At 35.3% G+C, this 14,968-nt stretch overlaps 2 protein-coding genes across 3 annotated transcripts in view; one reads left to right on the top strand and one right to left on the bottom strand.

Annotated features, from left to right (window-relative positions):
• Positions 1-14,968, top strand: part of tg (thyroglobulin) — a 37,568-nt gene that overhangs the window by 15,859 nt on the left and 6,741 nt on the right. For both annotated transcript variants that reach the window (XM_079625081.1, XM_079625080.1), the window contains exons 26-41: positions 500-697; positions 1,677-1,847; positions 2,103-2,189; positions 2,319-2,396; positions 2,559-2,696; positions 2,796-2,969; positions 6,626-6,737; positions 6,824-6,903; positions 7,016-7,159; positions 7,301-7,366; positions 7,483-7,617; positions 8,929-9,093; positions 9,200-9,407; positions 9,559-9,646; positions 10,053-10,191; positions 11,333-11,529. In XM_079625081.1, the coding sequence (XP_079481207.1) occupies positions 500-697; positions 1,677-1,847; positions 2,103-2,189; positions 2,319-2,396; positions 2,559-2,696; positions 2,796-2,969; positions 6,626-6,737; positions 6,824-6,903; positions 7,016-7,159; positions 7,301-7,366; positions 7,483-7,617; positions 8,929-9,093; positions 9,200-9,407; positions 9,559-9,646; positions 10,053-10,191; positions 11,333-11,529 (2,180 nt within the window). The remainder of the gene's footprint in view (positions 1-499; positions 698-1,676; positions 1,848-2,102; positions 2,190-2,318; positions 2,397-2,558; positions 2,697-2,795; positions 2,970-6,625; positions 6,738-6,823; positions 6,904-7,015; positions 7,160-7,300; positions 7,367-7,482; positions 7,618-8,928; positions 9,094-9,199; positions 9,408-9,558; positions 9,647-10,052; positions 10,192-11,332; positions 11,530-14,968) is intronic.
• Positions 11,523-14,808, bottom strand: sla1b (Src like adaptor 1b). Its single transcript, XM_079625082.1, has 7 exons — positions 14,517-14,808; positions 13,876-13,975; positions 12,993-13,079; positions 12,803-12,900; positions 12,444-12,575; positions 12,213-12,336; positions 11,523-12,046 (listed from the first exon to the last, which is right to left on the bottom strand). The coding sequence occupies exons 1-7, from the start codon at positions 14,593-14,595 to the stop codon at positions 11,830-11,832; spliced, it is 837 nt and encodes a 278-aa protein (XP_079481208.1). The 5' UTR covers positions 14,596-14,808; the 3' UTR covers positions 11,523-11,829.

Below are 14,968 nucleotides of genomic sequence, written 5' to 3'. Positions count from 1 at the left end.
TGTTCTCAGTTTGGTTAGTTGTTGTGAGTCACCTGGACCATGTGTTGGTTACGCACTGCAGTAAAATGTGGTGATGCATCGAATGTGGGTAGAGTTTGAGTTTGTCTAAATAGAGAATTAACTATCGGAGACAAAGAGCCTAATACAATGAAATATAATCAACATACGATATCATAATTGAGCTGTAGTTCCAAAGATTAAGTTGTGGTTTGTAAGTAACGATTTGAACAAAGTGGTCTAGTCATCCATGGACACAAGAATAAAGAAAATTGTCATTAAAAACATTCCCCAGGCTTGTTCTGTTAACAGATAAATATTGTTCCATGTGAAATAAACGACTAGATACTTTGAGACTTCTCTCAGGAACGGAGCTCCCAGTTTGTGATTATTTTTGGCAACCCACAGGCATTTAGATGCACGTGTGTTTCTTGGCCACTACTTAAAGAATATCTGTTCTTTCTTTCTCTTTTACTCTCCACCCTTCATCTTTTGACAAAAGGTCATGAATTCAGCACAGCAGGCCTGAAGAGTTTTGAGAGGCTGAGTTTCCGTAAGACCGGTTCTGGAGTGTATCGGACGCTTGTGTTTGATGCACGTGGAACCACTCTGGCTGACGTCCATCGTTTCTGCGTCAACTCCTGCAGCCGTGAGAACTGCTGTGATGGATTCATCCTGAACCAGAATGTCCTCGATGGAGGTCAGAGACGCTCTCACTCTTTAGGAGCAGATGTAGCTTCTTTCCACTATTCTAACACCCAAAATCACTGGGAGACAAAACCAAAAGGGCCCGTGGCGACACACATCTTAAACTGTTTTTTTAATACTTCCAAAAAAAACGTTGACAATTATATATTTTAATATTTTATATATATATATTATTAAATGTATTTTTAAATAAAATGTTCTTTAAAAATTATTTTTATTTTATTTTATATATATATATATATATAATTTTTTTTTTTACTACCGTATATATATATATATATTACTACCATTCAAATCAACAATTTTTTATGTTTTGAAAGAAATCTCTTCTTACCATGGCTGTAATTTGTTTGATCGAAATACATCACAAACAGTAATTTTGTGGATTTTTTTTTTTTACAATTTAAAAAAGCTGTTTTCTATTTGAATATATTTTAAAATGCAATTTAATCTGGTTATTGCAAAACTGAATTGTCAGCATCATTACTCCAGTCTTCAGTGTCACATGATCCTTCAGAAATCATTAAATATGCTGATTTGCTGCTCAAGAAATTTAGTATTATCATCAATGTTAAAAACAGTTGCGTACAATATTTTTTCAGGATTCTTTGATGAACAGAAAGTTCAAATGAACAGCATTTATCTGAAACAGAAAGCTTTTGTAACAATATAAACCTCTTTACTGTCACTTTTGATCAATTTAATGCATCCTTGTTAAATAAAAATATTAATTTCTTTAATTTCTTTCCCAAAAAAAAAGTTTTCTTACTGACTCCAAACTTTTGAACGGTAGTGAATAATGTTACAAACTCTTTATAAAGATTTTTTAAATGTATACAAATAAGCACATCAGTTTTTGTTAGAAGTTATCAAAGTATAATAATCCAAATACAATCTGAATCAGAAAAGGCTATAGTGAGGGTTCACATCTGTGTGTTACGTTGGTAAATGGTTTGTGTCCTGTGTTGCAGGCTCTATCATGTGTGGGCTCCTGAGCGCTCCTTCAGTGCTGCAGTGCAGCGAGACAGACTGGGACGTGAGGAACGTGGCCGCCTCCAAACGCATCTGTGGTGCTGGTGTCCAATACAGCAAACAACTCAAACGCTTCACATTCAACTTTGGCGGACAGAACTTCACCATCAGTATGAGTTCCACATACACACTCCAGATTTCATAACTACAAATGTACACAAATGTTTAATTGTTTAAAATTGCACAGCATGGTTCAGCTGTTATTTGACCTTTATCAATTGTTTAGTTTTTCCAGCGCTTGCTCTCTATTGCATCATTCTGCCCCAACCCGTACCAATTTCATAAACTCTTTAACACTTGATTGCATGCTATATCAAGATTTATGAATTGATGGGCATTGTAATGAAAATGAACATTTCTTGCAGCTGATGCAGCCTTACCGGCATCCAGTAAAAATAAAACTGGTTATCAGGAAACTCTCATCAGTTTCCAACGTGTCTACATCTGGAAAGGTTTGGACATACTCTGCACGCATGAGCATGACACTAATAAAGCATTTTAAATGCCTGTCATAAACAAAAGTATATAGTTTGATGAAATGTGCTCATGTATAGCCTAATGGTTATAATTTATGTTCTCAGAGTCTGATATGAACACACGTCCTCCCTCTGCTTGCAGTGGATCAGCTGTTGTAGAGGATTCCAGAATCGTACTTTCTGGTACGAATGAGTGAAATTAAGCCAAACTTGTATATATATACCTGAACATTTTTGTCTTCTTGTTCTTAAAAGTACCCTTAACTTTTAAATGGTATTAATACTATTTATTTTATTGGTATGTAATAAATTCAAATTTCTGTTTCTACTGTGTTGTCCACTTAGACTCAATAAAGGAGGCTTTTGGTGTTCTGGAGAATAATGATATAAAAGTCGACCCAGAGAGGAAACTGCCTAGTCAGCTTTACTGGATCTTTAAACACCAGTACAATTTCCAGGAGGCTCAGCTTTGGTGTCTGAAACGTAAGATGCAAAACGTTTGCTTACAATTATATAGTTAGTGAGTATCTGTGTAGTGCAACAATGTCTCACTTTCTGTTCTTTGAATGTGATGGGTTTCAGGGTGTGAAGAAGAAGAACTGTGTCACGTGTCCGACATTCGCGATGAAGGCCCTCTGTATTTTGCGTGTGTATTGTATCCTGACACGCGTGTGTGTGGGGCGTATGATAAACCTCTCAGACAGGCATGCAGTTTTGTGATGGCACAGAGTCTTCAGACTGCATACCAGAAGAAAGGTGAGTCGTTTATGCACAAAAATGCCATGTGTCACTGCAATGAAACCGAGACAATGAAATTTATGATACAAAAATATGATCATTTGGACACACTTTAGATTAGGGTCTAATTCTCATTTTAATTAACTATTAACTACAACTTTTGCCTCAATTAATTAATAGTTAGTAAGGTATTTGTTAAGTTTTGGGATGTAGAATATGGCCAAGCAGAATAAGGCATTAATATGTGCTTTATGTGTAATAATAAACAGCCAATATCTTAGTAATATGCATGCTAATAAGCAACTAGTTACTAGTGAAAATGGGATGCTAAACTAAAGTCTTACCGATATTTTTTTTATTATGCAATTCCATTACACTATAACTCAATACACCAAGTACATTAGACTTTGTTTTCTAATTTGATTTTGTTTTCATAACCCATTATCCTCAAATAATCACGTATACACTGTATATGTATATAATGCTTTCATATTTCTCAGCATTAGCTGTCTTCAGAGACTTTTCTCTGTGATTGGACAGATGGGTTTTGCATAACCTAATGTATAGCTGTTTGTATAGCTGGAGCTTGATGGAGACAGAGGGTAAAAGGGCAAAGTGAGACTGATGATGGATGGCTAGTTTGAAGAGATTTTTTTGAATTGTCTGACCATGTGTATATGCAGTTTTAGTTATGCGGTTTAGTTTTAGTAATGCATCCTGATTGGTTACAAAAGTGTCTGAAGTTGTACACCTATGGGACACCAACACAAAGCAGATTATCCCACTTATTATAATGCTACTACTTCAGATAAGTAAATAAATTGACATGGAATTTTGATTTGATTTAGTTAATAGTGATATAATATAATTATTTTATGTGAGAAGAAAGAAATGCACACACTGCACCGGTTAGTTTTACTTGTTTTGCTGCTGTTAATAGTATGGACTGCAAACTGGAGCTTTATCTTAATTTTGCCTTTAAATGCAGTGCATTGTTCATTAGCCATAAAAATGAGGCATGCCTAGTTCTCATTATGCATTTTTTGAGTTCGTGGTAACAGGAATTGTCTGGGTGACTAGAGAACATTTCAATGAGACGAAGTGGCAAAACTCGACTTCACCCATGTGGCGTGCAGACAGCAGTGACCTCATGCTGTCTGCGGTACGTGGAAGCAAACACTAACAGAATCTAATATGACCTATTCTGTACCAGCAGATCTGTAAAATATACATGCCTGACAGCTTGTGCAGTTTGTACAGTTGACAATGATGTCTTGACATCTTACATCTGCTTTATACGTCTACTGCCAAAAAAGCTGTACACTACATCTCAGAAAATGTATTTTAGTGTTTCAGGATCTTTTAAGTGTAAAAACTAATGGAAATTCCACTGGCTAAAATTTAGAGCATTCTCACTTGTCATGCTGTCAAAACTCATTGGAAGTTAGTTGATTTTAACTTAAATGGTCATGATATCCCATATTGTTGCAATTTAGTCCATTTCTATTTGTTTTTTGATGCTAGCCAAATGCGAATGTGCTCCTACACATTGACTTAAAAAAAAAGAAAAAAGAAAACTTTTTTAGCAGATATAATCATTTAAAATTGATAAGGAAACTGAGCTTGTAATGTCATGGGGACCTAAAATGTGCACTAGTCTAACCATGGTTTATGAATTTATCATTATGTACTTGCATGACACACATTATGTACAATTTAATTGTTTTATCTTTATTTCAACTTCTGCTCCATTCTACAGAATTTCCCGTTTGTACTGTTCCCAGAATTAGTTTCCTTTGAAAGAAAAGCACATGGGAGAGACTGTCTAACTGTGGTTTATGCATGATGTTCATTGTTAGCCTTTTGATTAGAAATGGAATAGAAGTGTTACGTAAGATTTGGTAAAGTGAGAGTGAGTGACCACACAGTAATTTGGTTATTCTGGATGTCTGTCTAAACTGCAGAACAGCTCTAGGATTTAAACCATGTGGAATCACAAGTCATTTATTTTAACAGAAGTTGACAGATGGAGTGTCTCTCAGATTACTTAGTCATTCATTCCTCTGCATAGCAAAGACTTTGACTGCTCTTTAGCTTTTTTAGCTTTCCTTTAAAAAGGACTATTTATTGTGGATTATTTAGGAATTTACGGAGAGAATTTGGTCTGTTTTGGTCTGAACAAGCCTTTGGAGTCTGGAGAGATGATTATATGGGAATAATTATAAAAAAAAAAAAAATGACGTTATATAGTTATAAAACCTTATATAGAACCAATAAATTATCAGATTCTTTAATGAATACAAAGTTAAAAAGAACAGTATTCATTTTAAATAGAAATCTTGGTAACACTTTATTTGAAGGTGACAGTTACATGTTACTGCTTGTACTTATAGTATAATAAAAGTAAATTATGCATAATTATAAGCAACTAACCCTTCAAAAAAACTGTAACTCTATAGTAAGTACATGTAATTAATATTACACCTTTATAATAAAGTATAAACAAAATCTTTAGCAATATTGTAAATGTCTTTACTGTCACTTTTGATCAATTTAATGCATCCTTGCTGAAAAAAGTATACATTTCTTTCAAAAACAAACAAACAAAAAACATCGTACTGACAGACAACTTTTGAATGGTAGTGTATGTGGTAACTATCTTTAAAATGCCAAAACAGGATTTGATAGTCCTATTATGCGTTCCTGGAACACAAGAGCTGTGATTTCCAGTCATAGTAGCGGATCACAGGGGATTGAATGTTTCATGGCCTATAAAGTAATCCACAACAAAAAGGTGTGATCATAAACTCTTAACATGTGGTCCATCTGCTGATGATGTTTAAGGGTGGAAAATAATGCTGCCTAAGTGGAAATCTGCCGTAAAGAGTTTTCTCAATGCTGTAAAAGAGATTTTCCAGTTTTTAGAGCCAGCGTTTTATCTTAGCTTGTAAGATATTTTCCACCCTTAAACATCATCAGCAGATGGACCAAATGTTAATGAAGGCCAAAATGAGCAAAAATGGACAGTATGATGAGCCTTTTACCATATTAAAAGGAAAAAGTGATATAAAGTCATTGTAGGCCTATAGCTTTAATGTTTTTTTGTGACTGGGTATGTTTAGGCATAAAGTCATTAAAACAAATTTTTTCCATATCTCTGTTACTTACTTTGTGTAGAGAAGATGAGTATCCTTAACTGAACAGAGCTGCTCACACTTGCATGTTCTGTTAAACTAAAAAGAGAAAAAGAAATGATTGTTAGGAAATGATTGTTAAAAAATGTTAAGTTATAATTTATAGACATTTTAAGAAATAAATAGACTGTCAACATGCTCTCAACTGGTAATTTGTGTAATAACTGAGCTCCAGAAAATCAGTAATGACGAGGCTTTGACAGTTACAGATTTGAAAAACAAAAAGGCGGGAATAAAGAACCCTAAACTCTAACACAAAGAACCATTTCAGCATATAAAGGGTTCTTCAGGACGATACGATACTAAATAGAACTGTTACTACGTGTAAAGAACCTCTAAAGAACCATCTTTTTTTAGAGTGTACATGGATGTTTTTTTGTGTAAATGGTTCACTGTTTGGACCATTAGGTAAAAAAAATACTTTTTTCCAACTGATACACCAAAGTGATAATGTGCTCATCACTTTCTTTTTTTGTGCAGTTTCTCTGACCGGAAGTGTGAAGAGCTTCTACAGCCGTGTTCCTTTTAAGAAGATGGTGTCTTACTCTGTACGCAGTCGAGTCAGTGTGTCCAGTAAATCTATCACAGAAGGGTGAGGGGAACGCCAACTAATTTGTGTTTCCATCTCAGTTTATTTGTTTCCCCTCATGAATAATGCTGTTTGAATTCCTTGTGCAGGTTCTTTGAGTGTGAGAGGCGGTGTGATCAAGATCCATGCTGTCGTGGCATAGGATATGTCCAAGATTCAGGTGTACCTGGTACGAAAGAACCTTTACATTCAGATGAATTATTTGACTTAAAACATATGTGATATGTCTAATATGAGGAATGAAACCACTCACAGTTAGTCTCTGTTTTTCCTTTGTACAGGATCAGATGTGTTGTGTCTAACTCTAAATAGTCTAGGTATCCAGACGTGTGGAGAGAACGACATCACAAACTGGAGAATTCAGGACTGCTCCCCATCCAAAGTGCAGACTGAAGTCTATCCTTTTGGCTGGTATGAAAAGCCAGGTGTGTCTGAAATCCAAGTGCCTTTTTAAACTGAGAAACTCAAACTTTGTGATTTTTAATCAATTGAGAATTCCCAGTATGCGAGTTGTGGAAGTGAATGACTTGATGAAAAGATTTTAAACATCAGCTTTGTGTCTCTAGTGAACCAATGGACAAAGAATCCCAGTGTGTGTCCACCATTTAGTCTCCGTTCTCCCATAAAGAATGGTAAGAGACTCGTTAATGAATAATTAATTGTTGTTTTCTATCAATTTAATATCATTTAGTATTCATTTATTTAATTTCCACAAAACATTGTGGATCTTATATTGCACTTTTTTCAGTTGATTTGAAGAACTGGAAGCAGTTGGATGGCGCCTCTGTGCAGGTGGATTTGTCTGTTTCTGCTTTTGACATTGTCCACATAAGCAGAGACATTGCCGAGGACCTGGATAAAGTCAGAGACTGGTGTCTTTCTGGTAACGTCTATCTTTATCTATGCCTTTTATTTTTATTTTTCTTTTTGAATATTTACGGATTTGAACGTGATAGAGCCACATATTACATGTTGAACACTTGTAGAAGTCTACTTTTGATCTGAATAAACGTTTTATCTCTTTTACTCAACAAGGTTGCATTTATTTGATCAAAAATAGCAGTAACATTGTGAAATATTATTATAATATAAAATAAATATTATCTATTTTAATATTTTTTTTTTCAAATGTAATTTATTCCTGCTGGGAAAGCTGAATCAGCATCATTACTCCAGTCATCATTAGTAACACATTATCCTTCAGAAATCATTTGAATATGCTGAATTTTTGCTCATGAAATTGCTTATTATTTTCAATGTAGAAAACAATTGCTCTGCTTAATATGTTTGTGAAAATCATGATACTTCTTTCAGGGTTAAAGATTATATATTTCAAAAGGACAGCATTTATTTCAAATAGAAATCTCTTGTAACCTTGTTTTTACTCTCATATTTGACTTATTTATTACATCCTTGCTAAATATAAGTATTTATTTCTTTATATATACAGTGTATATATATATATATATATATATATATATATATATATATATTAGGGCTCTCAAAAGATTAATTGCGATTAATCGCATCCAAAATAAAAGTTTGTGTTTACATAATATATGTGTGTGTACTGTGTATAATTATTTATATATATAAAAACACACACAATCATGTATATATTTAAGAAAAATTGGTTATATTTATATATTAAATATTTATATATAATATAAATTATATAAATGTATATACAGTATATAAATGCAAATATTTCTTAAATATATACATGAATGTGTGTGTATTTATACATAATAATTCTACACAGTACACACATATATTATGCAAACACAAACTTTTATTTTGGATGCGATTAATCGCGATTAATCTTTTGACAGCCCTAATATATATATATATATAAATATATATATATATATATATATGTAAGTATATGTATTTTTGGTCACACTTTACATTAGGGTTTCTCACTATTAACTACGACTTTTGTCTCAGTAAACTCCTAATTACTGCTAATTAATAGTAAAGTAGTTGTAATGTTTAGGTATTGGTATTTAGATATGGTCACGCAGAATAAGGCAATAATATGTGCTTTATAAGTACTAATCAACAGCCAATATCCTAGTAGTATGCATGCTAATAATAAGCAACTAGTTAATAGTGAGAATTGGAACCTAAACTTTTTACAATACAGATACATGTGGAAGTACTTGTGTGCTCATAAATTTCTTGTGCTTTGTAGCCTGTGAGGAAAGTGAGTCCTGTTCAGCCGTGTCTATCGATAGCAGAGAGTCAGCCATGAGATGTGTGATGTATCCAGACACACACACCTGCCTTCCTACAACCAGAGGCCAGCGCTGCTTACTAGTTACCAAAGAGCCTGCTCAATCTGTTTATATCAGGACAGGTGACACCTTGAAACAAAACATTCTTCTATTCACTCAAGTCTCTATCAGTTCAGAGTGTGTCTGATCTCTTTCATCCAAACAACATGTTTAAACATTTCTTTACAGGTTTACAGCCAGAGTTGACTTCTGTTTTCATCCTTGATCACGGCACATTACTCGGAGAGAGTGAGGTGAAACCGATAACTGGCTTAGATAGCAAGCGTGTGACCTACTTTCTGGGTGTTCCTTATGCTCGTCCACCAATTGGAGAGCTCCGTTTCAGCCCTCCACAGCCAGCTGACTGGACCGGTACCTGGAATGCCACGTTTACCCGGTGTGTAGACAACTTTGAGAGTTGAACTTTGATCAACTTTGATACTGTCAAATTGACCAGTTGCCTTTCTGCAGAATTAATGGTCACTTTTCTGGAAAGAGATCTGATTTGTTTGATCAAAACAAATGATGTTGTTTGTTTGATGTTTTAGATCCAGTTGTCTTCAGCCTGGTGACCCCGCTGACTCCACCTCCAGTGAAGACTGTCTTTATCTCAATGTGTTTGTTGCTAGTAGTGTGGTAAGACCCCCATGATATACTCACTCAAGATCTCAAACATGCATAAGTACATAGACGTAATCACTAATCAAAAGTGTATGCATTATGCATTTATTTGACACCGCACTGACAGACGGCAACAGGCACTTTTTCGAGTTTTGTCAAATCCAGTCTTTTTTGTCAAAAAAACAGTCTATTAATACTCAACCAATACTCTAATGAGAGTTGTTGACATTTAGGTGCATCATTACTTATAGTCAACAGAAAGTCTAAAGGGGACCATCAAAATAAAGTGTAACTGACCTCACTGTTTGTCATGAACTTTTACATCTGTTAATACTGTTTTCATAAACCACGCCATCCGCTGACTGTGGTGTGGATACAATTATTGGCAATTAATAGTGCAAAATGTTCTGTTTTGTCACAGAGAAAGAATGCGCCGGTTCTGGTGTTCTTCCACAACTCTGGATCGGGTCTCTTAGATGGTTCTTACCTCGCTGCTGTTGGCAACATAATTGTAGTGACAGCCAGTTTCAGAGTGGCCGCTTTCGGATTCCTCAGTGCAGGTACGAACACGCATATTATACACAAATGTGTTCATATTTGCATCTTGAAAATATTCCAAGACTTTAGCCAGCCCCACAAATTGTACTATTTGTATATATTTTAAAATGTCATTTTCGCCTGTGACGGCAAAGCGGAATTTTCAGCATCATTACTCCAGTCTTCAGTGTTACATGATCCTTCAGAAATCATTACAATATGCTGATTTGGTGCCCAATAAACATTTCTTAATATTATCAATGCTGAAAACAGTTGAGCTGCTTCATATTTTTGTGGAAACCGTGATGCATTTTTTCAGGATTCTTTGATCAATAGAAAGTTCAAGAAAACAGTATTTATTTGAAATAGAAATCTCTTGTAACGATGTAAAAGTCCTGTCACTTTTGATCAATTTAATGGATCCTCATATAAATTTCTGTCAAAAAACAAAAAAAACTTACTGACAATTTTTTTTTTATTAGTTTCTTTTATTGTCATGCAAAAAAAAAAAAGGCTTCCTTGGCACTTTATGCGGAAAAGTCCTAAAAATGTTTTAAGGAATGAATCTCAGTGTTATGAAGACAGTTTAATGTATATCCTACACTGGAATTAAACCGTGCCCTGGAAGCTCTGTTAGGTTAGAACAGAATGACGTATTGGACAAATGGGATAATTTCTTCCATATAATGGAATTCCAAAAAATGCAATGGAATATGGTTATGGAATATAGTTACGTAAGGTCCATATGAGAAGTTCCATTCCACACAGTGGTTGTGAAAATATTCAGATTCTTTTCCCCTTTGCCAACGTTGGTTGAGTAAGTTTGAAAAGGGGGCCTAACTGGTGGCTTTGAGTAGTCTGCCAGGATGAGCTTTCACTGTCCAGCCAAAAACAACACACAGTGAAAGCTGTGCAGAAGCCTGATTGGCTTCCTTGAGTTTCCCAGCTAAACTCTTGTGGAGCTTTGAAGAATTGAGTAAACATTTAAAAAATGATTATTATTATTTTTGTTGTCTCTATAATGAATGGACTATCACATGCTGATTATAGTGCAAAGGTAATTTCTCAGTAATCTACTGCAAATCTTCTGGAGTGATAGTGTGGAAAATACATTTGGAGATCCAGAATGTGCCTCATGAATTGAAGTCTGTTCACTCTGTATAGGTTCCAGTGCTTTGCCGGGGAATTATGGGTTGCAAGACCAGGCAGCTGCTCTGGGTTGGGTTCAGAAAAACATTGCTCTGTTTGGAGGAGACCCTACTAAAGTCACAATAGGGGCAGAGAGAAACGGAGCCGACATCGCGAGCCTTCATCTCACCTCGCCGTCAGCTTCATCACTCTTCCACCGAGCTTTACTAATGGTAAGAACAGTCCCACTGCTGGTTATATAACACCACTGTTTTGTGTAACAAGACTAATGTCTGAGGTCACATTTACAGTAAAATCTATCTTCTCCAGTCCAAAAAGAATGAATCATGGTTACACAAGCATCTTAAAACACTCATTCGTAAGCCTAAACTTGAATAAAAAACGTGTTTAAGTAAATATTTGAAGTATTCCAAATGTTTATCTGACAAAAATTCAGTCCCTTTAGGATTCACAAACAACAGTGCCTTTAGATATCAGCTTTTGAGCTCCTCTAATGAATTAGCTGTGATCTATCAATGCACCTCCTCATAGTTGTCCTCCACAGTGGCCAAATTGTCAAGCTGGTGGTTCGGCAGTGTGTAGACAGACCTCCACCTCTTCTTCTTCAAACTAAATTTCTTTCTCTCTGGCTTTTCCTGATCTCCCAGCAAAGACAGGTAGGAAGAGACACTGTTCTGAACCCCATAGCTGACCGCCGAAGGGCTTGTACTCTGTGGGATGAGCTCGGAGCTGAGAGAAAGTGTATCACTATTAAAGATTTTGTCTGAAAAGGTTTACAGTATTTTAAATTCTTCCATGTTTATATGAAAGTTCAAACACTGATCAGGTGAATCTCAGTTTTGAACTATCCCTTTCTAAGAAATAACATTTGAGTGGCTTTTACTGATTTTCTTACCTGTTCACTGCTCTCCAGTTAAAGGATAATTTTCTCCCAGTCGATTTCATGCGCTCACTCAGGCGTGTTTCACAGACGGCCAAGCACGGGCCGGTAAGAACACAGCACAGGCCTTCTGCTATATCTAAACAAGAGCAAGAGGGGAAAATCTGCATCAAACAGATGACCATCTTTTACACTAAAACAGCATGCATGACTGTTGGTTGTTTTTTTATGTATTACATGATTTACCAGAGTAGTGGTTGACCAGATCTTCCAGACACTGAAATGTGAGGCGTGGAGAGATGAAGTACCAGTTGTTTGGCATTCGAACTATCCGATAATGCTTAATAGTTCTGTGGCGCACAGATAAGCTGTACATACCTACAAAAATACAAGCAATATGATTGTAACATCAAACATATACGCCAAAAACATTATTTAGTATATCATTTGGATTCATTTATAAAACTCTTTCTGTCAGACAGTTTCTTCTGGTTTAGTGGGCAGTTATTGTCAAAAATAAGCTTCAATATGGACCAGACCTTATGCTGTCTGGCTGTGTGAGACTAGACTAGAGTTTAATGTTCGTTTTAAAGTTGTATTCTGACCTTTTGTGCTCTCTCTAATCATAAACGACCCCACTCGGTTCACTGGGAGTCGAAGCAGTTCCTCAGCTTTTGGTCTGGTCACACTTTCAAACAGCCAGCTGAGACAATCGAGAATGTTTCCATTAGCACTTAAACAGTTAGCGTAGGCTAACTGACAATTAGCTTGTTTATTTTGCAATTCAGAACCTACCCATGAAAGACTCTTGTGGCATGACAGTGCGGTATATGGTTCACTTCCTTCGTTTTGACTGAGTAGACCTTCCACCAATACCCTTCCCTGAAAGAAAGTGAGGTGGACAGTTATGCCGCTTGTCATTTTTAAATGTATAATTATCCAAAAAAAACTATTTCTGTTCAGTGAAAAACAAGTTTTGTGTGTATGTGTGATAAACAGCGGAAGGTAGTGTTAATGCTAATGGTTTTGTGGTCAGTTGTGTATTCACACATGCAGCCCAGCAACTGTCAAACATTGCTGTAAATATAGTTGAATACAAATACTCCTAAACATAAACGTTTACACATATTGTCTCTAGAAAATATTCCTAAACACTACTATTAAAAAGTTTGGTGTCAGTAATGTATTAATATACTTTTATTCTGCAAGGAAGCATTCAATTGTTCAAAACTGACAATAAAGTCACACCAATTTAAATAAATTCCGTTCTTTTAAACTTTCTAATCATCAAATAATCTGTTTGTACGAACTGTTTTTAACATGGATGATAAGAAATGTTTCTTGAGCACCAAATCAGCATATTAGAATGATTTTTAGAATAGTTGCTGAAAATTTAGCTTTGCCATCCCAGGTATAAATTTTATAGAAAACAGCTATTTAAATTTTAATAATATTTTATAATATTACTGTTTGTACTGTATTTTTAATCTAATAAATGCAGCCTTGGTCAGCATATGAGACTTCTTAAAAAAAATAATCTTACCAAACCCAAACTTTTGAATGGATGTATATGTGCTTGCTTGTGTAATAATAATCTCTTAAAATATGTAAATAGTCAGATTTTACTGTTAGCATACATGCTAAAGCTCTTGTAGAAACATGAAATGCTAATGCTTACTCAGACACTATTTTCAGCCAATCTCCCATACGAAATATGGGCTCGCAGATGTCCGCAGGAGGGTAGTCATCCAGCACTACTGCCGTGTCATTCTCATGCACTGTAAAATAGAAAACTGCATCTGTATCTTGGCAAAAAGGATATTAATAATGTTTATGTATGCTACTTGATGTTTTCTTATATCAAGGAAACATCAAGTAGCTAAGTAATTAGCTAATGAACTCCATTAGCCTTTAAGCTAACATTTTAGCTCGATCATTTATTAAGTCAAGACTGACTAAACAAACGTCTGATTTTATCACCATTTGGTCATGGGTGTGTTACCAGACATTTCTGCTAATTTGTGTCTAGTCTTAGATACTTTATCTTTTTTTAGGTCATACGCATATTTTTTTTAACTGTTTTTGAAAAGAGAAGTTCAGTTTAGTCTTTTGAATATTACTTCAGTTCAAGGACAGACCACAGCTTACGCTGCACATTCTGCTCTGAAAAAAAACGATATCTATGTTTTAATACAGCTCTTCACACACCGCAACATCTGTAAATGATCAAAACGATGTGGCATCTGCCTACAATAACTAGAAACGTCACTTGAAACCACTCATTAATAGTCACTCAAACAGTGCTCAGCATTTTCGTACCTCTCAGTGAAAGGTCTTCATTAGTACTAGTTTGTCTGAAATCCTCTCGGGTTCTTTGGCTTGCCTGAGCGCTTCCCATTGTCAATCTCCCACTGCTATTCCTACAGATTTATCACATCTGATCAGCCATCAGATGTCTGTCCCAACTGAGACAATCTCCTGTTCAGAGCAAAGAGTGTCATTAGATTCTGCTATTGTTCTGTTGTGCAACTTCCCACTGATAAGACTTTAAGGGCAAGGCTCGAGTAAACGGGGAAGCTGTTTCTCACCACACTTTCCACTACACATTAGCAAAAATAGGAAGTGCTGAAATGAACTGCTTTATAATCGCATGCAAATTCATTCAAATATGTACTGTGTATGCAGCTTCGGGTAAACAGGTGTATAAATAGCTGTGGTATGCAAAGAAACTACTCATCATGGTTTCTTTGTGTTTTTTTGTGGTCTGAACC

The sequence above is a fragment of the Phoxinus phoxinus genome (genome assembly GCF_949152265.1).
Source record: "Phoxinus phoxinus genome assembly, chromosome: 10".
NCBI classification, from domain to species: Eukaryota; Metazoa; Chordata; class Actinopteri; order Cypriniformes; family Leuciscidae; genus Phoxinus; species Phoxinus phoxinus.
The sequence above is the reverse complement of the archived record's forward strand: the minus strand, read 5'-3'. Positions and strand labels throughout refer to the sequence as shown.